This window comes from Galendromus occidentalis, unplaced genomic scaffold (genome assembly GCF_000255335.2).
Source record: "Galendromus occidentalis unplaced genomic scaffold, Mocc_1.1 scf7180000075388, whole genome shotgun sequence".
In the NCBI taxonomy this organism is placed as follows: domain Eukaryota; kingdom Metazoa; phylum Arthropoda; class Arachnida; order Mesostigmata; family Phytoseiidae; genus Galendromus; species Galendromus occidentalis.
Window position 1 is genome coordinate 737,504 of NW_003803378.1, and position 24,588 is coordinate 762,091.

Below are 24,588 nucleotides of genomic sequence, written 5' to 3' on the forward strand. Positions count from 1 at the left end.
GGCAAACCTCAACTTCTCTCACTCTGGGGTCATTCTTTGCTTCCGACGGCGCGGCAACGCGCGGGAGGCTGGGGAGGAGCGAGACTGACGGATTTCTTTACTTCCCCCGGGGAACAGTGGTATGTGTGACTCTTATCTAGGTTCGAAGGAAACGATTACCGAAGTCTATGGGCTCGATGCAATGCTTCAAATGCGGCTCCGAAAATGTTACATCATAAATCATGAGTTTTGAATGCCGTGACAGCCTGCAAGTTTTGACTCACTCAGAGGCATCTCGGAGAAATCCACGCGCAAATTGATCAACGACTTCGAAGTTCCTGAGGGATACGAGAAGCGGAGGGAGAAGAGCGTCGAGCCTCCAATTTGAAATCGGGCTCCCCCTGCCGGTGGGTGGCGTTGATCAGTCGGGAGGGAGAAGTAAGCGAGCCATGACTTTGACTCTGATGACTTCACCCGTGAATTATACAGGAAAGAGCTCCGTTTGTCTCCGACCGAGCCAGATTTCGGGAAGCTCGCCGAGAGCAGTGCTCGATGGTGCGTAAGAAGGCTACCGTCAAACTTCTTGACCACCATAACCAGAATTCGCTCCGATGCCGCGGTGAAATGCCCCGCTTTGAAAACAAGCCGATAGGCACGAAAGCGTCTCAAATTGGATCAATCAAGCGAGGATAGGGAACCCGATTACGACAGATCTGAAAGTGAACTCTCTTCGATACGAAGGATCCTCGATCGACCGCTCAGCCAACGGTTCCGTAAGGAACAGGGTTCGGTTCACCGATGGTGCGCGGAAGCACCCATAATATACCGATTTTCGCGCAAAGCGGACTGAAGCTCTGCTCCCGTGCAAATAGATCGGAGATTTGCTGGAACGCTCTGCATCGGCAAGAATAGTCAAATTTTCTGATACGTATCCATTTCATGTTTACGATCGCTTCACCTCTTCGAGATTCCAGGAAAGAGTTTTCGCGAGAAGCTCGTAGCCTTCGGAAGCGGAGAAGGAGATATCACCACGGCACCATCGTCGAGTGCAGCCGCGTCGGCGGCCCTCGGAGATCGGCTCCACGATCAGTGGGTTACCGACCGCACCGATTCTAATCTGAACCGCGTGCTCCGGACGAGGCGGACGTGGGGCGCCAGGTGCTCAGCGTCATGATGCACTCGATGAGCGATGGATTTCGACATAAAGCCGATTTCTCCGATGTCTTCATGGATCCGACAGGATTTTAGGTTACGAACGCGAAGCCCCAGCTGATGGGAGAGGTTCTGGGTACGGAGCAGAGCACTGGTGTCTGTCCCGAGCTAAGAGTTGCTCGAGTGCGGTTTCGATCGCAGAACGCAGGGGCCGTATCGCAGGAGCGATTGACGCTTCACCATGACCCGCGTCGAAAATCTATCTGAAGAATGCCGATGGAAAACTTGACGTGACCGGGAACGGCCGGCGGAGATCTGGTGGACCCCAAGAACAAAATCCGATCGTCTGCGACCTTGCGCTGCAGACGTTGATGTGCCGATTAGACGGGGGATGGTCTTAGCGCGGCGGATTAAGGTGACAAAAAATCTCAAGTTGATCGTTTCCGATCTCGTTCTCAGTATATCAGGTGGAAGAATTCCCGGGGGCCTCCCACCGAATAAGATTCGCTTTCGATCGACCTTCGGCTCATATTCCCGCGGAGTCTTAACGTGCTTCTCGTCCTCCTCTCCCTTCCTCGTGAAGTAGCCTACCACTGCCCTCACCACGAGCCCGGTCGATACTTCTATTCAGCATGGCCCTTCACCACATGGCAAAAACAGCCTCCTTTCCACAACTTCCCCCGAAGTCGAAGTCGCGTGTTCGAGCGTTCATCAGACACTGATCGTGACGATGCGTCGTCACCAATGCCGTGTCTAGCTGAACGGTTCCTGAACTAAGTGTTGTCTGTTCATTGTGTACGTAGCGTCTTTTTGTGAAGTGCGCGATGCCGCGACCCGTGCTTGTACTACTGTGTGTTCTGTTACTTTCCGGAACCGCGCACAGCGGTGAGGATGAACATACGCAACGATTACACGATCACGCACTCGAGGACAGTGGATCACCAAGCACGACGACCGAGGAAGCCGAAGAGGAATGGCGGGAAGAGACCACAACCATGCCCCCGGATGGAATAATTGATATCGAACCTTTCATCGAACAGCTGGCCGAAGATGGTTTTCGGCGGGGTTTGCCGATATTTTCGAGGTTCAATGGGGACGACAACGTCACCGTGGATTGCAGTGCCGCCCTCATCAAGTTCATGTTCGCCATGAGAAAGCTCACACCGTGGGCCTTAAGGAGTAAGTTCGGGGTCTCAATGAACCAGGTATCCGATGCCACTAATCCCGATTCTCAGAGTTATCATTCGAGTTAGTGTTTGATCGAGTTCTCTCTACGCAAGCGAAACTCGATACGTTCACCGGTTCGGAAGCACGGTTTCTGCTCTTTGTATGGAGTATGAGCGTGACGAAACGATTCTCATTCACGAGCTCGATGAGCATCGGAAATAGAACTTGGAATCTCGTGAACAGGCGGATAGTGAAGCGAATCATGGCGGTTGGGTTTTTCTCCAGAGGATGTCTCACGATGAAAGAGACAGAAATGAATGATCGGATGACGTTTCTTTGGCGAGCTCATTCCGGTCACGAGACTCCAGAGTTGTCGAGCGAAGTCAGATCGAGACTCGGGCGACCGTCTGAACGTGCTTCTTGAATTTGCCCATGGGGGCTTGTCGAGAGGCGACCTGACCCTGTCGGATTACGGGATCCGTATCATATGATCCCAAATCCCAACTCGGGATCAGAGGTACCTTGTTCAGCGGAGGCTCAAGTGCGCGAGCTGACCCTCATGCTCACTGTCAGAGTTCATAGGCGACCATTGGATCAGGAACTCTTGGAGGGAGATATCCGATATCCGAGCTGTGTCTCAATTTCAAGTTCCCTATGCTGGAGAAATCGCTGAAAATACGGACATGGTTCTCAAACTCCGAATCCTGCATCAGGCTCTGCCTCGCCTGTACCGCGTGCGAGCGACACCCCTCGAGAGAACTCTATCGAGTGAGCTGAAGGAGCATGAAGAAACGGGATAGCGGATCAGCGGCCCCGAGCTTGGAAGATACTTCCCTTGGGCGCTCCCGACAGCAAGTGTATCCTATGTTGAGCTTCACCCATGAGAGTATTGCATCACCTCCACGATCAGATTACTTTTTAGCCGAAATCTCAGTCGGACTTCAGAATGAGATAAGCATTGACGTTACAAACCGCCAAAACTTTTGAAGCATCTAATCCGATGACCCCCGTGGACCAGGCTCACGAAACGGTTGTGCTTCTTCGCGCTTCCCATTCCGAAAATTAATGAAATCTCCGGACAAGACTTGAGCACCTGAGTTTTGATTGAACTGTGTTTCAACCTTTGGAAAGCGTTAGCTTTCCGGTGTCTTCTTCTTTCACCGCGAATGTTTCAAAATGATGCCAGTTCCGACTTGACATCAGTGGAGATCCTCCTTGAATCATCGGAGCCCTCCATTAATCCCTCCATTCATGACGGAGGGAACTTACTCAAAGTTTTCCATCTCGAATCGAATAAGAGAGTCTGTTTCCATTCTTCCAACTCAATGGGGCCTTCGGCAGAACGGCGAGTTCCCGAACAAAAGCTTGATGATATGCGATCCGAAGTCACTGATCAGTGTAAGGAAAATGCAATGTATTACAACCAGAAGTTTCTTTTCTCGCCTCTGGCTACTTAACAGAAGAACGTTCATCATTGGAAACTTTTAGAAATCGATGCTGAATGCGATTCGGAATGGATCCCGTACGCCATCTTCATTAACATGCTTTTCTCGTTCAACGATGACGAAAAAAGAAAATTTCAAGGAAGATAACGGCGCGTGAACGAGAGCTAGCCGTTTATAACCTGGCTCCATGTCATTCATGGCTGCTGAGATATGAGAAGTAGGTAGAGATAAGAGAAGAAGTCGGTGACGGGGAACATCTGATTTCTCAAGAAGCACAGCGGCATTTCTTCTCGGTGGCGCTTCTCCGGTTTGACAAAGAACCCGAATCGCTCCGATGGCTCGGGCTTGCGCTGGTCTCGAGCACGCGCATGTAGATTCGCGTGCGTCTGCGGCGCGAGCCATTTGCGGCGTTGTACATACATTCGATCGGACCTACTTATGACCAGTCCGAGGACGCAGTTCGACCAAAAAGATAAGCACAAAGCATTGGGGACACGAATGTCGGAGTCGAAGCCTTGCCGGTTTCCCGAAAAACACGCAGGGCCTCTTGCGTACCCACGGGGAGTGCACAGATGTCGAATTAAGCTAAGCAAGGAGCGGAAAAAACGACAGTTCCTTATGGTCTTCCAACATCTCTTCTCATCATGAGCGCTTTAAAAGGGGGAAACTTTTTGTCTATCCTTCGCCAACGGTGACGTATCGAGCATTGCGCTTGTTCAGACCGGTCGATGCTTTTTCCAGTCCACCTTCGGCAATAGCGTCTTTCCGTGCGGGATTTTTATTCCCCTTCACGCTCTTTGTCTTCGCGGGTGTTCATGTAGAGCCTATCTGACGCTATAGAGCCCCGCTATGATTCGACAGATGCAGGAGTGATGATAGCCAGCCATCAGAAGATCTTCGGACATCCCCAAATGATCTCCAATTCATTTAATCATCCGATCAAGCTGCTCCGCATGGGTCTGTCGCGGCTTAGCGGAGGGTCTTCCCTCCTTCTGGATCGATTCGGAACCCCCGGGATATCCGCGTCGCGCGGACTCTGAAACGAATAAAGTCTCCGAACATTTTCTCGTTTAGATCGTCTGGGCAAAATATTTCTGACCGACTGCTCGCGTCTGAGACGCTGCCACTCTCTGTCCAAGCTTTCCAAGAGACCTTCAAGAGTTGTGGCACATTGCAAGATGTTTCAAATTGTCTTTATCACTGTGGACCACATATTCGGTCATTTCCAGAAAAATATGAGCCACTCGCTTCAATTGACACGCTTCTGTGAGCTCCTCCGAGCTGTGGCGGACCTGGCGGCATTCGCTTCAGAAAAGCTTGGGTTCCTTGCTGGCCATAAAAACACACCACTTATACTCGCGAAGAATTGTTTCTCTGTAGATAATGAAGCGACTTTTTGATCCGCTCCACCTTCATTCCTCTGCTGAGGGGGGACGCCGAAAAAATACGGCTACACGTACCGACAAATATCTGGTCTGTAATGCGAGGGATACAAATTCAAGAATACTCGTCCCTCGAGCTTGGCAGTGTTTGTCGGTCGGTACGACGAACTGACCACATTATGGTCGGAAACGATCGATTGCGAGTCGCTGGCGAGGTGCGACTTAGGCTCTCGGTAGCAGTCTTATGTCCGGGAACCATCAGAGGTTATCGGTCGATCCCCCGAACGAACTTGAAGGACCGAAACTCTGTCTTGGACACGGTCCCATAGATTCGATGAATTACGCCGACTTGGTCTTTGATCGGCGTCGTCTTGTTTGTGTTCTGGCGAATCCAAGCGGGTTGTCGGTCCAGGAGCCGTTTCGGTCGGAGCGCCTGTTCACGGAACCCTCCTTCATCTTGATATCGATCGTCGCCCAGAAAAGCTTACGCGTTGAGTCCAGCGGGGTCCGTAATGCTCACGACCTCGTGAGAGATTTGAGGCTTTCCGCCGGAGGATAAGAGATAATCGTGAACTATCGGGCGTGAAGTCACTCGATGGAAATAGGTAAAGAACCTCCTTGGGGGCTTCTGGCGATGCGTCAGTGATTCAGTGATTCAGCGTCAGTGATTCAGTGATTCAGCGTCAGTGACTCAGTCACTGACCCTCGCTATCGAACCTCGATATTTGCTTCTCGGCCGCAAGTAGATTTTCCGGAATTTCTTGGCGGATTTCCGCAACTCGAAGAACCTCACCCTTCCATGTAACTCCAGCACTCCCCGGAAGGATCTTCGCGGCGCGGGCGGCAAGGATCCCAACACTGATTCAGACTCTCGCCGACAGCCGAGCGTCTAGACTCCAGAGACCTCATAAGGAGAATTTGATAGATACCGCTGGCCTGAGACAGAGATTGATCGGATAGGAAACCCGAGATATCGATTGGGTCCGCGACAGCTCTCAGGAGAAACAAACGAAAGGGCCACCAACTATGCCCCGGTCAGCTTCTTGCTTCGCGCTGACCGTTCGAGTTCCGGCTCCGTCCCGACTCGTTTGAAGTCTGAGCGTCCATCTCTGAACGAATCGCTAACCCTCCTCCGACTTCAAGATGAGGAAATTGAGCGCGATTTCCCGCTGATCTTCGAGTGTTGGCCCAGATCCACCGACTCAATGGGAACGGCTCTAGGAGGATCTTACTCCGGTCGACATCGGTTATCTACTGTTTCTCCCGCTTACGCAATCAATCAAACAAAGACATGAGGAACCTATAATTAGTGAGCAGTGATCCAAGCTGTCAGCGGCGCGTGTCTCCCGGATCAGGTATAATACGGACGGCAGGGGACTTATTCCACCCGGATAGTCTCTTCTTCGGCTGTGAATTATATTACGTTCGGCAGATTCCGGATCCGCATCGCTTTTGTCCCACCAAAATAATTTTCGATGCATGACATCTGCGAGAAGTTTCGGGTCGATCCACGCGATCGATTCGCTGCCGATCTTTTCTTCATCCTCGTCTGCAAGTCAACGGAGGAAGTCAGAAGGGTTCGAAAATCGAGTTTACCATATACTTTCCATGAGAGACTTTCGAATCCCATGATTGCGTATCGCTGGACTGGCCCAGATCGGACCTTCGCCGACCAGAGTTCTCGGGAGCGTCTGTCCGAACCAAGCGGATGAGGATTCCGCTCTACGTCGCAGTCGATATGCCCCCAGCCGATCGGAAATCCCCCGATTCCAGTAATGAGATCGAACTCGGAGCGTTCATGCAAACTCTTCCTGCTCGGTGAAATTACAATAGACGATCGAGATTGAGTACAATATTTGCCCGTGTCAGATTCCGAGGAATACATGCTTTCGCAATAACATGAATGCGGAATCATAGCAGCATTTCGTTTCCCCCGACATGCCGCTCATATGATTGAGTCTCTTGTCCGAACCTGTCGCTGGGATCCCGGATCATTTAGACGGCTGTAGACTTCAGCTTCTCTCCAGACGAAGAGCGCAATGTTCTAGATCCGAACTCCGCGCATTGCGAAGAATCCCTCCTCAGACATTCGGAACATAGATTGGAATTCGATTCTCGAACATTGCGGACTCAGCACCTCCCCGAAACCGGATTGAATTGAATAGCGTAGAGAAATCCGTCCACCGAAGGCAACTATTGCCCGATATGATTTTCAATCACTTTGGGTCGCTGCCTCACATTGTTACGATGTGCGTGATAGCTGATTCTACGCCTCAAAGCGAATTAAGCGGAGAACGACCTTCCCTGGGGAACTTGACACTTTTCTCGCTGTAGAAAAACTCTCCGGCCGGAGCCATTCATCTCGTTTTTGTCCCCTGACTTAAACCGACGATCGCTCATGGGACAACTCAGATTCAAGGGCAGGCGGATGCTTTGACCAGGAACGACATTCGGTCCCAGAACAGGAGAGCTCCCGATTTTTGAGAGAGGAGAGGAGGATCCCAGTCAAAACATAACCACTGCATTCTGCTAACGGGAATTCTGTAGCAGGGATGTCGACGGCGATCAGTGATCAGCGATTAGAGTTCACTGGCAAGCTGATCAGAGGTGAACCTTCCGTCTCCCGAAACTACTTCTGTCGGAGCAGTCTATCGAATCCACCCAGGGGCTTGGGGCGAAAATAGACTGGAAGTTCCCGATCTACGAGTTGTTCGACTGACTAGACAAGTCCCAAAAGAACAAAGCCGGAGTCGGAGTCCCAGAATCGGGCATCGGATCAGCAAGGTCAACCAAGCAGTCAGCGAGAGAAAGCTCACCAAGAAGAAAAGTGCCGCGGATATTTTTCACGGATTTTTCAAGCGAATGCATTGAATTTTTGTGCACCTACCCGCAGAAAATATTACCGCTTATCTAGCTGAGCGTTCTAACTAAACAAGTTCGACGAAGCAAATGAATCGACGAGAACACAAAGCATATCGAGACATGTGAAGACGCTGGAAGGGTGACCTTGCGCAGTTTCGGAGCCGTTGGAGCCTTAGTTGAAAAACGTTTCACCTCTGACCCGAGGGCTGATCTAAGATCTACGCAGTCGTCGCGGATGCGATTCGATTATTGAGAAGTAACATCGGAATGTTGCTGTCGACCTCTCTCTCTCTCCGTTCCGGGAGCAGCGGTACCTTCGCGGTTCAGCAGACCGAATACGCTGATGCCGAGCCTCAGAATCTCCGAGAGACTGAGTCCTGGGTCCTCGGACTCAGACACCTCCGCTAACGTGGGATACCGTGGGATAGAGGCCGCCACTCGTCCTGCTGGACACTGGAGCGGGGATGCGGCTGGGGATGGAGCCCGAGCATTGCCCTCAATCGTTTCGCTTATACTTTCACGCCGACAGCGATTGCAGCCTTTTTATCGGTTCGAAGGGCACACGTTGCCCTTAAATATCCGCTTGATGCTGAGCGCGGAATCGAATTTTCGAGCTGTCGCTCAGATCAGTGATCTGTTGTGATCCGATGGCGTCATGATCATGGCCTCCGCGATTTCGGCAGTTGACGTCAGATGGACAGTTTCGGTACAGAAAGGCTACACCACCGGCTTGACGAGCGGCATGGCCAAGAGCTACATGTGTGTCCGAGCGACGCGCCCACGGTAAATGGCGCTTCAGTTTCTTGAAAGCGTCAATAAGTTCCCGGGAGCGGCGCCAATGGCAGCTCAATCTCATGCTTCTCGGTTATGAATAACGAACAAAGCGAACCATATGACAAGGTGGCTGACAACAATCGAACCGCTTAAGAGCGCATGATTGCGGTGGCTTACATCATCCTCGCTCCTCGATTACTCCTTCGCGATCGTATGCGGTACAATTTTCGCCGCCCTGAATTATTATATGCATCAATGAGCGAACAGCTCGATAACAGCTTGAATTATCTGAAAATATGGACCGAGCTTGCCGCCGGGCCTGCGGTGAAATATCCGAAATTGGCGCTCCTCAGTCTCCGAGTGCACTATTTCAGGAGATATCATTCGCCGAGGACGGGCGTTTTAGCGCCCTGGAATGATCTCGATCGATAAAAGCCTCCGAATGGTCCTCACAGTAGAAAGCGGTCCGGAGCTCATCATCACGGCTGTCTACGCGTTGGGCAGGCTCCAGCGTTTGGAAAGTGATGGGTGACTCATCGTTAAGGCTGGGAATAATTCACGGCATTTTTCCCGAAAATTCACGGCAATTTTCACCCCCATTGACTTCCTATGGAAACCGTGAAAATTCACGGCTTTTGGCGCGATCGCGCCAACTTCCCAGCCCTACTCATCGTGCTCAGCAAGGAATCGACGATTCCCGAAGAACCCTGAACGTGATGCGTAATGCTCGCGACACCTTTCGTGATCTTCCACGACTCCCGCTACGATACCGACGCCTTCAATTTTGAAATGAATTCTCGTGATCCAGATTACTCCGAGGAACTGATACGTCCGCGTAATTCGTCCGGAAGAATCAATCGCCAAGCGTCTAATGACTCGTCGTGATCTCTAAGTCCCCCGATTTCCTCATCATAGAATTTGGGACACGAATCATTGACATTCCATGAGAGTTAAGCGGATTCTTGTGCGAGGATACCGAAGGCATCCGAGATATATGACATACCATACAAACCATAAGTCCATACGAGCCTTGTTTACGGATGAACCCGATAGGTACCGCATTCGGCGGCGTCCGATGCCGCAACTACCCAGCGGACCAGCAGATATATGTGATATATGTATGTGTCGTAAGTCCGAGCTCATGAGATAGACGATATCATCTGCTCGAGTCGGCTCAGCTTCCTCCACTTGGGTCACGGAGCTCAAATCCAGATCGCTCAAGGGCCGAATGAAATAGGACTAACGTTTATCTGTTTTCCAGTGGTGGACTCAATGGGCAAACCACCCTCGGGTCTCGCGTCGGGCACAGTTGCAGACTTGGGTAATTACGACCAATGCCTCGAAGTCGTCGCACCCAACGGAGACGATGAGGTTGACTTCACAGGTGAGTTCGAAGCGCCTCTACCGACGATGAATTTGGTGACGTTCCGACGACAGTGATTAGATAGATATAGCCATGGGGAACGACGCCAGCGAGAAAATTACTCTTTACCATTCAGAAAAATGGTCGGAAATTCAGTGGGAAGATCAGAAAGTCATCTGTCAAAGCAATTGAAAAATACAACACGGTGTTTTGCTGCAAGGGAACCATTGGCAATCGAATACTGCGAGTCTGAACATCGAATGATCGGTGACCGAAAACAGAAGTCTCGAGGCGAAGGCTGGTCGGTGAATGCTGATTTTCCCGCGAGATGATGATTTTTCGCAACTTTTTCTTTCAACGACTCTCGCGTAACGCCAAAACGATTGGTTTTTTCCTCAAATGATCAGTGTAATAAGCCGCCACTGGGGTGAAGGTTGAGAGAACCAGAATATCAAAGTGTCGCACGAGTCCGACACGCTCTACAACGACGGCACCAACAACGCAAAGCAAACACGAAGGAAAACAGAGGGAATGAAAAGATGACTTTCAACATTAGTTGCTCCTGTACGCAACGACGACGTTCAGTTACGTGTAACTTTCTCAGCACTTCTCAAAGGAACCTTGTTGTCGGATACCTTTCCTTTTCTAATTCAATTCCTCCCAAAGTCCTACTGCTTTGCTAGTCTGCAATCGACAAAGAAATTTCATGAGTTAATCGAAGCGACATTCCCCTCTGAGACTCGGCTCCGGAGTCGCTCGACCCGATCCGGGTTGTTATCATCAACATTCCTCCCGAGACCTGCTCTCGACACCACCGCTGCCGCGCTGTCGTTCTTCATGTTATTACCATTTCTGTCCCTGTCCACGTAATCAAACGACTATTTATAAAGCTTTCGCTATCGTTCGAAGTACTGCATTCGTGGAACAAGCGTTTCTGGGCATGCTATTCTGGTTGTTCTCGTACGATGGCCTGCAACCATGGTCTAGATCCGCACGTCCTCGAACAAAGTCGAAATTACGGATATTTCCGTATTACGGCGAAAGATACCGATCCCGAGCCCACGCTCGCGTTGCCGCCCTGTTCGCACAAGAATCTCTCAGTACGGTGATCCGATTCAATTTCGTACATGACAAAAATGGATTCGTATACCCAATCCAAAATCCTGGAAAAGTTGGAAAGATCGCAGCGCAGAAGATAAATGAGCCTGCTTGGAGTGATCGCGCAGTGCTTCGTCTTGACAGATTCTCTGGAAGAGGTCCCTGGTGGAACACTGTAGGTGTCCGCGCATAGAAGCCGGGACTTAATTTGATTGTTGCTTTCGCATTACCATCGACCTTCGATCATTCCGCTGTATCCGAAAACAGCCGAACTGCGGTTGGGGTGCAGCGCTCCCCTGATGACGGACACGGCTTCGAGGCGGCAGTGGGCGGCAATACCGCGGAGAGCATTGGAAATATGCTTTCCCCGCTAGACAGGGTAATCGAGCGCACCATGTTTTATTCGTCCTCCCGAACTCTGGTCGCTGTCTCAAAAAAAAGACGAAAAGTCTAAAAAACTTCGAGAGCGATCTCGGACATCGGAACTGATGAGCTCCCACATCGCGAGGGAAAACATCTCTCTCGAGGAACGATTTGATTTCCGAAACGAATTATGACAGATTGGGGAACTGGCCCTACGGGATGAATCGAGTCTCAGCACCTCGAGGAGCTCCGAATCAAGGTGAACAGACTACATTCGAGCGATGTGATTCGTTTCATCGAGAACGTCTCGGCTAATGCACCCGTTTTTTCTCTCTTGGTTTGCTCCTCTGTTATAAATGATACCAACGTGGTGCTCACAGAGAGGAGCCACAGTGGCGACAATTTTCGAGAAAAACGCAAAAATCCGCCCCTTCCGGAGAGTAGAAAGTTCTGGCTTCTCGTGGTGGTGCTCGGTGATTCTAACAACTTCCTAGGCTATCGCACTTTCGCAGTCTATGAACTTCGTGTCGCTCAACGAACAGCTCTCAGTGGTAAACACATCTGAGCGCAGCGGCGCTTTTGCAAAGAAACGATCAAACTCCGAATAGCGCTCAGCTTTCCCATCGTATTCTCTATGGAGGCAACTACCCTAAATCTACTGTTTGATTGTTATGTTTGGTTTGTATCCCTTCCGAGCCAGATGTGATTGGAGTGGTCTGAACAATTGTCCTCGACTCACATCAGCTCGGCCAAGGAGTCCGGACTACCTTCAGCCTGCCAGTTTTCCGTTACTTAATTCTGAGCTGCTTTGATTAATGTCCGTTTCTGCACCCGACGCAGCCCGTACGGTCGGCGCCCACTTCTGTCTGTATTTATAGCGTCTGTATCGGACGACCAGAATCACTAAAGTTTCAATGTTCACGAATGCAGAAAAACAGCTAAAGAGCCCTTCGCTCCTCGAGCGGCGCGTCCTTGTTATTATGTAACGTGTCGACGTGCGCTTTGCTGGTAGTTTCGCCCTTTTCTTTATATTCTGATAGCTACCTCTTATTTTGTTCATTTCATTCCTCTTGTCTGAAGGTAGTTCGCAATTTCGGCAAGCTGCCTTCCAATCAGGAAATAATTAGCTTCGCTTGATGACTTCCCTTTGATATTGAATGTCAAGATTCGAAAAGGAGGCGCCTGTCGCAACTCCTCAATGTTGAAACAGAGAAAATTCCTCCTCAGTGCGTGACGTCCGTATGGGACATATATCCGCAGAGCGATTTTTTGCTGTTCGACAAGAAGGAGTTAAAGCAGTGGAAACTTATGGAGAGAGACCAGAATTCTATGAAAATGGCATGCGAACTGCCGTTTTCGGCTCGAGGTCTAATCCCGCCCAATATCAGCATTTCCCATTTCCGATTGTTCCACGATTTGCTGACGGTGCTCATTGTAGTTTTCCAAATTCAATGTTGTAACTGTAACGAATTCGGGAAGATGCGATAAAAAGAAACACGCACCGCTCGACATGGCCAGCCAAGAGCTTTTCACCCTTGATGATTTCGGATAGATTCAGCAATGTATAATCAATCGAGTCATTGATCGAATGTCGATCTCTCCAATGACTTTGGTGCGGCTTCCGAGATGATGCCCGACGCGACATCGATCGTCCTGTTCGTCATCAGCAACTATAACTTAACCTCAGCTCGTATCTCTGCACAGAGGAGATGATCAGTGCCGTGTACTGAGAAGATGATTCATTCGGTACCGCGGAGCTCCTCAGGTGCTGGGATCGAGCTCGTCTTCATGAGACAGACGAATGCCGTGAAGGAAAACGTACGCGTGATTGTATCGGTAGAGCCAAGAACCATCACCTGATCTCTGGCTTCCGAGCCGCAGAGTATATCCTCCATGGATGACCCTCGTGAGAGCGAATATCGCGTCTGTGTACCGGGAAGTCTTCACTGTGTCCTAGGCTCCTTCGGGATTCCATGCAGGAACCATCAGGGCTTCGGAATTATCTAACTCCTGCTCCCCATTCGGGAGACTCGCAAACGAGGCTCGATGCAATTGGCTACTTCTCGGAAACTCCTTCTTCGTGTTCCTTGCCAAAACACGGTTTTCCGGGGAAAATCTCTGAGCCCGACGAGCTTGGAAGCTCCACGGTCAATTATGAGTTTTCACCTTGCCGAAAAATAATCTACGAAAAATATCAAGCAGATTTCCGCAGATGGGCGTCTCACTTACCAAGAAAATTTTCCTCCCTTCCGGAGACCGGCGGGTACTGATCGCCGATTTCGCAGCGATCGGGCTGATCGAGGAGCACTCTACCCTTCGTGATAAAGGGAGGCGTCAGTCTAGCACGTCAGAGGGATGCGAGCCCAAACTCAGCTAGTAGATCTTAACCGAGCAATCATATTCGCAGGTCAATACTGTACATTCTATATGAATCCAAAGAAAGTCAAGTTCCTGAAGAAAGTCATCGATCGATTCCAAGAGAACGGGGAATACATCAACAGAGCCGATCCTCTCCAATGGCTAAACCAAGATCTATTCCTCGGAGTTCGGATGGGCATATGTATCCCGTCGACATGTTCTGGCGGAGAGATTCAGTACATGGCAAAAGCACGTGAGTATTTCAACTTTGTAGATTCAGATAAGTTGATTGCCCGGCTCCACTTCAAATCCGATGGTGTGTTCAAGTCCGGAGGTCCCTGGCGGCTCGCTGGTCCGTTATGGCCTTCCCGGCGATCATGCGGAATGACCCACTCCCCATAGAATCGGGAGCAGCAGGCTCCCTTCGAGTTATTCCCCAGCAGTTCCAGTTTAATGAAAAGCTGTCGCCTTTACAGTTCTCGAAAAGTACGGAGTCATTCCCACGGTGGCCGGCTGCGAACTCCCGAGGACCGGCAAGGAACCGCTTACGAGAACACAAAAGTTCATGTTGTAAGTTGTTTTTCTCAAAAGATGATTCTCCGTCCGAATGGTTCCAGTGGTCTGGTGAAATACATAGTGAAACTCGTGAATGGGAATCTGTTCTACCCGGCTTTGCGCTTCACTTGAAATCGCATATCAACAAAACCCAGTCGAAAGCCTCGACAGCGCACATTGTATTAAGAAGGTCGAATCAGCAGAAGGAAAATTACTTCTCAAGAACATAAAGAAAACACTAAACAGGCGATTGCTCACCCAGCGTCGCGATATCCAAGAATTGGAATCTCATCGGGAAGCATCAGACGATGTCTGAGACGACTTATGATTATCCCGCGGGAAGGAAAAAGTTGGATGGAGTTCCAGCGAGCGCCTGTTAATTAGATTATAGTCGCCGAGGGGGGCTTCAACACCTCCGAAAATTAAATTGTTCGTTTCATTGCTCTCTTAGAACTATTCCAGAAGCGATTCAGACCAGCGGAAGCCTTCTGGTGTCGAGAATTCGTTTGTTTCCGTGAAGCGTCCACCCTAGACAGAACACGCGTTGCTACCTTTTTCTGTAGCTCTGTGGATGACGCAAGGCGGCTCCCTCATTCGTTCGACAAACTGCGCGGATTGATTCAACGTCAGACTTCAGCCGGTGGTCAACATATTGCGAAATCTCAAGAAAATCGGCTCAAACTATTTCTTTCCCAAATAACGACACGAACACGCGAATCTCGCATTCAAGTCGGGAACTACGAGCTTAAATTCGGTAATTTCGGAAAATCTGGATTTTCTGTCTCTGTCGAGACTCGGGCTTCCCCATGCTCCGAGTTCCCCGGACTTATGGCTCGGGGACTCATGTTTCATGGTGGCCTCTTACGATGTCGTTCCTCCCAGGATCGGGGCTTCATCGACGAAGGCGAGCGAGTTTTTTCCAACAATATGTCAAACATCGAAGCTATCTTCAATTCACTGTAAGAGAAATGACTCGTGATCGCCTGGATCCTTGGGAATACTGCTGGAGCCTTGGAAGCCCAGAGTCCTTCCCAAGGTTCGGTGTGAATTGTGGTGGAAACTTATTCAACATGCGTTTGTCGAACAGATTTCTTTGGCCAAAACGACGCGCTTCATTTCGGAGGCTGACTTCATGGGTACATATACGGAGCATTTATGAACGATCGCTGTTACGCTCATGCAGCTCGTGACTCAACAGCTCCCGTCTGTATGAGCGTCGGTGTTCGGGATCGCTTCAGGTTGAGGGTTCACGTAGCGTAACCCTTGCATAACAACAGAAAAAACTTTTCCTGCGGCATCGACGGTGAACCTTGTCCGCGGTCGGAATGCCCTCCAGAATAAAGTTATGCCCAAACGTACGATGACCACCGGAACGCGAGAGCCCCCAGCTGGAACGCTCGGCTTCAACGATCACCGCGATTGCGGTGTTTGAAGTGCACTTCTCTCATTGCAAGATCGTCGGTCCACAGGTCGCACATTCGTGGAGTTAGACTTTGATCGCAATTTCGTAATTTGATGAGCAATCCTCAGACTGTCAGCATGTGGATCGCCGATCTTGACGTACGTTCACCGTCAGCGTGGAGGCGTGACCTCGTTAAACGTCAAGAATAACGGACCGGGACCTCCCGGAGCCCGCTCCTTTCTAGAAGAAAATTACCGCCTGTCTTCGTAACTATTGGAACGCGCGGATCGCCACCCCGAACAGATACCGATCGATGGATCGATTCCGTACTGGAAAAGCGAGACTAATGCGAATTGACGGCCTTAGAGTCGCGGCTCCCCGATACGTTTTTTTCCGCACGGTAGAATATCGAGGAGAATTCAAACATATGCGCGACGCCTCCGAAGACGGAGTCTTCCAGAGCGTCTTGATAAATCGGCAGTAGCCGGGGACAGAAAGATTGAGACACGCAATCCATCTCCTTGACAAATCCGTCTGTACGAATTCGTAACGGAAATACTTGATCGTCGGTCACACCGCTCCCGGTGGTGTCAGTCTCAGGAATGTCCGGAACTGACGCCCCGCTTGCGTCTCCGGGGTTATTCATATCTATTGGAAGATAAGAGGATCAACGCGGGAAAATATGGAAATCGACTGTGCACTTAGCGAATGGATGAAGAGCCCGCACGGAAAGCGCTGACAACTTCGAGCCGTGAAAATTCGCCCGCTCTTCGATACTCTTGCGTTTGGGTTTATCGCTTGGGGAGCACGGAAACCTTCCGGACATTCACGTAATAGGTAGCAATGAATACTGTGGACGAGGCCCGTCATGATTCGAATTGTATCTGACAAGCTCTACGATTCCAGCGGACTTATTTCAAGCTTTACGACGATAATAACCATCGCATCTTTGTGGGAATACTACTACATTTACTACAAGAAACAACCGAGTCGCTCACGTGAGTATCGCATCCAGGGCGCGGGGTTCGCCATTCGGCGCTCCGCTGAAAAAAACGCTTATGGACGTTTCCCGCCAACCGCCTGCCTGATCGATGATCTCATTATTACCCCCCCCCTCTCGGCTTTCAGTCAAACCGCTGTACACCGTGGTGCACTGTTTCTCCGCCGTGGAAAACACCAGGAAACTCTTATCCACGAAAGTTGCGCTAGATTCAGATGCCTACCGTCTCAGATTCATTCATGGAATGCGTTTCTTCAGCGCATCGTGGGTCATCTTGGGGCATACCTACTTCCTGATTATCCCCACCGCACTCGCGAATTCGCTGAATATCATCAAGCTGCAAGTACGCAATCTGTCCCTGCCCCCAATGAGTAACTGGACAGAGTCTCTGATAATAATCGTTTCAGCTGGAATCTCATAGCGAATGACGGCCAGTGTTGTTCTTCAGAATTTACAAAAATTCGACTGCCTGAGTACTTTCGAAATCTTCCCCATCGCTTTCAGTAGGTCCATCCCACAGAAAGATCGCTTATGGGTGCTTCAACGTAAACAAAAAAAGGAGATGCAGTGAAAAGTTTTTCGCTTGTGAAAACCTCAGATGCGAGTCTCCCAAGAGCTACAGGGTTGCGACATGTAACAAAACCTTTCTTGAATTCCGGCAAAGCTTCGGAAATCTAAGCTAGCCCAAAACTTCCCTCACTCAGTGCTGGGAGGCCGTCGGGACTGTAATTGAAAGCCCAGCTCGGATTCGAACGCTACAGCGTAATAGTTGTCTTCAAGTCAAAGAGCTGTCACTCCCGGCGAGCGCGCGTATGTTGTCATCAGTCAGCCGCGCTTTGATTTCGCATCGAATGATCCGGGTCAGCGACGCGACCTTTGCGGAGCAGCGTGAAATTACCGATTATAGCCGATCTTATCAGACACGAATTTAAAATATACGACTTTCAGAGGATTATTGTGCTGCATTGGCACTGTAGAAATGGCGAAACATTCGAGCACCTCAATGCGAGGAACTTGAGAACTTGGAATCGGAAGAAGTGCCGGACGAAGTAAAGGGTCGCGGAGGCTAACATTTATTCCAACATCTGTGAGGATCTATTTCGATAATTCCAGGAAGACATATGGTTCTGTCTGATCGGCAACGCCTTCCCGTGCATCCAGACTTTCTTGTTCATGTCCGGATTCCTGCTTTCGTTTAACGTGTTGAAGTACCTGAGCTCTTACAAGAAATCTCTTGCAATGCCCATATTCCTCTTGCTGGCAAGACGCTACATTCGTCTGACCACTCCGATCATGTTCCTTGTGGGTCTCTTTCTGGTTTTGCCCCGCTTTATCTCGGGGCCCGTCTACTCAGAGTACAAGGATATAGTTTTCGGAACGTGTGAGATCAACTGGTGGAGAGTCCTACTGCATGTAAACAATTGGATCCCCTTCTTCGACATGTGCCTCGCTCATCTGTGGTACGTCAGTGTCGATTGGCAGATCTACTCGACTCTTTGGGTAAGCTCAACCTCTCAAGCCTCGGATCCCATCATAACAGCTTCTGAGCCGTCCACGTTCTAGAATCTGCACGCTGCCTCACGGAATTCGACGGAGCGGATCGCCATACTTTCGCGGCTTCCTCTAATAGAACCGGGCGACGATTCCAGGTGATACCAATAATCATGCTCAGGCGGAAACGCTTAGGTCTTGGACTGTGTGCCCTGGTCATTTTCGGTACAGCCGTAATGGTGGGCATTCAAACCAAGGTCAACAGTTACCAGCCGACGCCAATCTACTCGGACCCCAACGTTAATCGCACATTCGACGCCAGCAACGAGGTGTATTTCAAACCGTTCGCGCATGCAGGATCGTTCTGTATAGGAATCATCACGGGTAAGACTCACAACAGTCTTTACGTTGGTGTCTCGGTCTGAGCTGCGTGGCTCTGCTCCGCAGGAGCGTCGTCGCAAACGTCGGCTCACGTCCAATCGTCGCTCTCATTCGATCGAGTCATCAGTTCAGACCTATGGAGCTGAAAATGAATATTCAGAGGAGGAGGAACCGAGGATGACGGGGCTACGTTCATCACTATCGGTATCAACTGTGGCAGCATATAATAATCGACAGAGCTTTACGGAAATATTTCTCTCCTAGGTTACATGGTGCTCGCCTACGGCACTTACAAGCTGGCCGTGTGTACTCAAGGATTGCTGTGGATCCTCTCGGGAACCATAGGCTTGTTAGTCGTTTTCGGACCCTACAAATGGTTCGCCGGTAAGTCTGATCGGAAGTGTAGCGGCAGCATCTGTCGCAATTCTAACCCCGAAAGATGCTCCTTTCGGCTCGTTTGTTGAAGCCCTCAAGAACGAAGCGTGAACCTCATGATATGTGTCCCGTTCCGTCTCGAACTGTGAGGTTACGCTTGCGTAACTCCGTCGTATTTCATGAGTTAGGACTCGAAGCGCGAACACTTGCAATTCCAAGCGTCTATCCCGAATATGAGATTGATCGTTGTTAAGTCAAGTAATTCCGCAGGAGCCCCTCATGAAGGATGGGACGCCGTCATCTACGCAGCGACCCACAGAACCGCGTGGTCCATCGGTCTTGGTTGGCTTTCTTTCGCCTGCGCCACGGGTCGTGGAGGTCTCATCAATGGACTGTTGGCTTGGAAAGCCCTCATCCCGATGAGCAGACTGTCGTTCTCGGCATTCATGCTCCAGACCGTCGTGCTTCTGACCAGAACGATGACAGCGCGAGATAGACTCATATTCAGCCACGATTATTTGGTAAGCGGATCATGCAGCACAGAAGCGCTGGTGCTTTGGATAATAATGAGCTTATCAAGGGCTGATGATCGATTTCGACCTCTTCTAAAACGATCACTCGATCTGTTCCAGTTAAGAGACTTCTTCGCGACGTACATGGTGACCTACCTAGCCTCATTTGTGATGTACCTTCTAATTGAGGCACCAATCGGAAACTTGGAGAAAATGATTTTCATGAGAGCAACGCCCAAAAAGCCCCTCGATCCGCCACCGATACAGACAAACGGTCAAGTGGAACACGTCGTCACAATGGAATCGATTCAGAAGAAACAGTCCCAGTCGAACGGAGAACTGAGGACTGTACGCCTCTGATGACGAGTTAAGCCTATGTGTGTATGTGTTTAGCTTCATGTGAAGCACTTGTGCGTGAATGTCAATGTACCTTACTCACTGCGACGCGTTAGCAGACCACTGAGGTGTCTGTTCTGTGATGCCTAGTCAAATGTCAATCCTCGTGTGTCGACCTCGCAGCTTCAATAAGTGCAACCGGAAGCATCAGCATCATTTGAGAATCCGCAAAAATCTCAAATGGTCCCTCTGATCCAAAAGCAAGAGAGGGACAGTGTACGGAAAAGGTCAGCGGATCCACTCGTGAACCGGTGTGAGGAGTTGCCTGCGCACCGTGAGTGTGACGCTGACGCGTACTCTTTGTAGTGTTTCGCCGTGAGAATGGTTGGCCCGCTCCGAAGAGCCCCGGGTCGTGGCCGTATTGCCCAGACCCGGGATGTAAATTTCCACCATTCGATCGGCGTAAACTTCATGCTTCTGTTAGGTAGATCGTTAGTGTAGAGAGGGCCGGTGTTCAAGCGGGATGCTTGAATTCCAGGGACGTTCGCATCCCAAAAAAACTCATATCACAAGCAAAAGAAAATCACTTTCTCCGAAGACCTGTCACCCTACGATTCGGAGAGGAACCTGATTGGTCACCGCAAGAATCCGCCGGATTCTTGCACTCCAAATTACACCAAATAAATGTTGTGTTGTGAGTCTAAGAAATATCGTATTTTCTTCCCGCTAGAAGATTTCACTCAATCATTCACTGGACGAGACTATGAGAAACTAGCCCAGCAGTGGATTGGGGCGAGAGCCCCGTCCGCTTTGGCTCCTGGGCTCGCAGATTCCATCGGCGGAGACATTGTGATGAATCATGTCCTGCTGGGGATTCAGGCTGAGACGGCAATCGAGGCAGGGAACTTCGACTGACGGATGACTAGTGTGGCTATGGCTAGAGCGATCCCCATGTCGCACGCAAGTCAGCGCAAAGCCCCTCCACTTCGTGGAACGATATCGCATTGCGCAGGAACTGACCAGCTCACACCCAGCGACCGCCCTCTCTGAGTAAGGGTTGCGCTCCTTTTGGGCTCCGGGGAGGTCTCTACGGGGGCCCCATGCTCTCCGGGCGACTTTTGGCGCAGGTTTCTTACGCGTCAGCCTACCGAGCCTCAGTGCGTCACAGGCTCTCGAGCCCCTCGCCATAGGGCCGGGAAAAGATTAAAGAAGAGAGAACCCTCCGGAGATGATTGAGAAGTTCTAATGGCGAGAGCCAGCAGCCTCCCCATTCAATCTATTTAGAGAGAGAAGGATCCGGTTCAGAGAAAGCGGAATTAGCCCTTGACCGTTCGCAGGCTCGGAGATTTATCGATTGTCAATTTGTATCTGATCTGATTAATAAATGGAATTTCCCACGGTTCGAGCTCAGAACCTCCCAGTGACGAAGGATAAATTCTCAATTTGAGCGCACTCAGGGTGGCAAAATCGGTTCATGATTGGAACTAGGATTCCGGACACAGACAACTCATCGCCGACCAACTCATCGCCGAAATCTAAACGCCGACTTCTCAACGCCGGATAGCTCAGCGCCGGATAGCTCAGCGCCGAGACAACTCAACGCCGAGAAAACTCATCGCCGGACAACCTAACGCCGGACAATTGATCGCCGGTCAACTCAACGCCGAGGACCTGTCGGGTCCGGTCAACTTAGCGCCGAGAACCTGTTGCTAACTCGATTTTAGCTCAGGAGGCACACTGCTTGAAAATGATGCGTCCAGATGATTTGCTATCCCAAGTACACAGCTTGACAATATGTACTTCCAGACGAGTCAACGACTTCCACCCGTTTACGGTAGTCGAATACTTGCGCGGGTGCGCGAAGACTTCCTTGTGAAACCCTGGATGATTGCGTGCATATCGGAAAAAGCTCGAAAAGAAGTACCTTAACGGACGAGGTCGATGAACACTGCCGAGGTCCTGGCCGTCCTAGCAGATTCTATACTTAAGACTTGTCATAAGGTTATGTGAGAATAAAATGACGCAAATATGACGAAGCAGGAACGCATCATCTGATTTGAGGTGAACGCATCATATTCGCGCAAAGAACATCCGGAGCAGGCTAAGTTTCGGCGTTGAGTTGACCGGCGATCGATTGTCCGGCGATGAGTTGTCTCGGCGTCGAGTTGTCTCGGCGTTGAGGTATCCGGCGTTGAGAATTCGGCGTTGAGATTTCGGCGATGAGTTGGTCGGCGATGAGTTGTCATGTACCGCTAGGATTCGGCTCCCGAACCCTTCCCTGAGTCGGGGAGCATGAAAACGAGAAGCTCATCTCTCACTTAGAGGAGGAGCCCCTTCCGGGATGCGATTGGGAGTGCAAGCATTCCGACTAGAGACCATCTCGGTGGAGGTCAAGGCATCATCATCGGGGGATGATGATCAAATATTGATTTTATTCTCCGTGCTTAATTTCATCCGCAGATCGGTCGTCGTGATCTTACGATCTACGGTTCGCTGCCAAGTAATTCGAGCTAGTTCGGAGGTCTTAATGTCAGCACTCGAACGTGGCGACACATCCGACAGACAGGGGTGGAATTCAATGATGGAGAACTTCAGCCACAGAATGAGGATGTCATCTTACACATCGCCGCTTCCGAGCGGTCGAAGTTTCAAAATTGATCCGAATATTCGCACCCGCCTCGAGTCCAAGAATAATGCATCCATTCCAGCAGGATCATCGGCCACCGCCGCCGCCACCATATCATCGCTAGCCGTCGTCGTCGTCTTGCCTGCCTAGCAGTAGCGCAAAACACAGGGCGTCCTGAAGCAGTCACCACATTGTTGAAGAGTGCGCGACACCGCCGTTTCTTCCGTAGACCAAAGCAACAGGAGCACGGTCTCTCCAAGCGGCAATTATCTTCCCTACGTATTCGAATATGACGGGATCTACAGAGTAAGTTGACAAGTTTCACACAAAGCCACGCTCATACGCGATCTTTCGGCGACAATTCTCGAGACTGATTTCAAAAACGCGCTCGAGGCTGCCGCTGTCTGGAAGCTTCTGGATGCCGCCGGCGTTTCAAATTCATTCGGAATCAGCCGCCAAAAGCGAGCTTGTCGGGAAGCCCAATGGTCGAATCTCACTTCCCGAGCCGATTTCACTGAAGCTGTTAGAAAGAGCTCGAGAAATTCGATTGCAAGTCGGAAAAACTGTCCGACGCCGCTACCACGCGCCTGCTAGTCTTAGATGTCCATTGGGCATGGCGTTGCCTATCATTCCCGTATCATCGATTTCGGGACCCGGATTAAAAATACTGTGTCCGGATAAGAGTTTTGCAGCGTTTTTTGCTGATCGAGGACATTTCCGAATTGTGGTGGGTAGGCGTTTATGCTGCCCGAGTCCTGACTGAGTGCTGCCGATCTGACGGAACTTTCTCGTTCGCGCCGGCGGGTAGCTGACGAACTGACGATTCAGGAGGCGCGGGTTGCTTAGTATACACGGTCGCGAGGACGTCGAAAACACTCCTCTCGGGCAGATTTTCGTCAGGATCCCCGAGGAAAAAAGCTGATCTAGCTTTCGGAGCAGTAGAGAGAATTCTCATTTTCGAAGCGCTCCCACAAAAGTCGACCGGTGTGGAAACATGGGCTCTCGACGGAATGATAATGATTCTCATTGTTCGTTGTACTCGAATAGGCGACACGAGGCCCGCGACACGCAGAACGTCGATCCGATCCCCTTGGATTCATACCGAAGAGAAGACGTCTATGAATCACGCCATAAACTCGATATCCTCTTTCAGCGTGCGCAACCCGGTGGTCCTCTGGGCCCAACGCAGGGACTGTGTCTACATCACGATCGCGGTCGAGGATTGTAAGAACGCTGATCTGAAGATCGAGGCTGACAAGGTCCTTTTCAAGGGGGACGGAGGCGACAAACTACACTACGCGTGTGCTCTGAACTTGAACAACAAAGTCAAGAACGACGAAAGCAAGTTCGTCGTGCGCGACAGAAACATCGAAGTACTCCTGAAGAAAGAAGAGGAACAATATTGGCCGCGACTCCTTAAGGAGTCCACCAAAATGCATTGGCTCCGAGTCGATTTCAACAAATGGAGGGATGAAGACGAGTCCGATGATGAGCTCGGTGGTGGTGGCGGAGGAAACTTCGAGGACATGATGCGCCAGATGGGCGGTCTCGGTGGCGGTGCCGGTATGGGAGGTTTCGATGGAGCCGAAGAAGAAGATTCCGACGACGATGAACTGCCTGATCTAGAATCAGCTAAGGATAACAAGGAGGAGGAGAGGAAAGAATAGTCACGCAGTTCATGCTACTCTAAATACATCGTCGCAGGAGAGTCAGTCGGTATGCTTCACCAGGGAGGCCTGGTCATGAACATGTTGTAAATACACTCTCACCGCAGTTTCGCCCTAATAGTTTCCTTCACTGTAATAAACTACCCAGCGGAAAGACTTTCCTTCGACCTCCAGAGTTTTCATCCCCTCCAAGATCGCCGTAGAAAAACTCCGGATGACGGTGTAGAATTTCAGAACAAAAACACTGCGGGATCTCGAGTCGCATCCGCAGCAGAACGCGAGAAACTGAGTTCCTCGGTA

The 24,588-nt window shown here is 50.5% G+C and overlaps 2 protein-coding genes across 2 annotated transcripts; both read left to right on the forward strand.

Annotated features, from left to right (window-relative positions):
* Positions 1-1,857: 1,857 nt before the first annotated feature.
* On the forward strand, positions 1,858-20,271 carry LOC100899728 (nose resistant to fluoxetine protein 6). The gene is made up of 11 exons (XM_029113260.1): positions 1,858-2,310; positions 10,023-10,145; positions 13,993-14,196; positions 14,420-14,513; positions 16,807-16,898; positions 17,029-17,243; positions 18,014-18,400; positions 18,550-18,775; positions 19,037-19,156; positions 19,418-19,668; positions 19,780-20,271. Exons 1-11 carry the CDS (start codon positions 1,956-1,958, stop codon positions 20,017-20,019), a joined length of 2,307 nt encoding a protein of 768 aa, XP_028969093.1. The 5' UTR covers positions 1,858-1,955; the 3' UTR covers positions 20,020-20,271.
* A 2,490-nt stretch (positions 20,272-22,761) lies between these two features.
* LOC100905408 (cytosolic prostaglandin E synthase) lies at positions 22,762-24,452 on the forward strand. The gene is made up of 2 exons (XM_003736971.1): positions 22,762-22,927; positions 23,775-24,452. The coding sequence occupies exons 1-2, from the start codon at positions 22,911-22,913 to the stop codon at positions 24,286-24,288; spliced, it is 531 nt and encodes a 176-aa protein (XP_003737019.1). The 5' UTR covers positions 22,762-22,910; the 3' UTR covers positions 24,289-24,452.
* Positions 24,453-24,588: the final 136 nt, after the last annotated feature.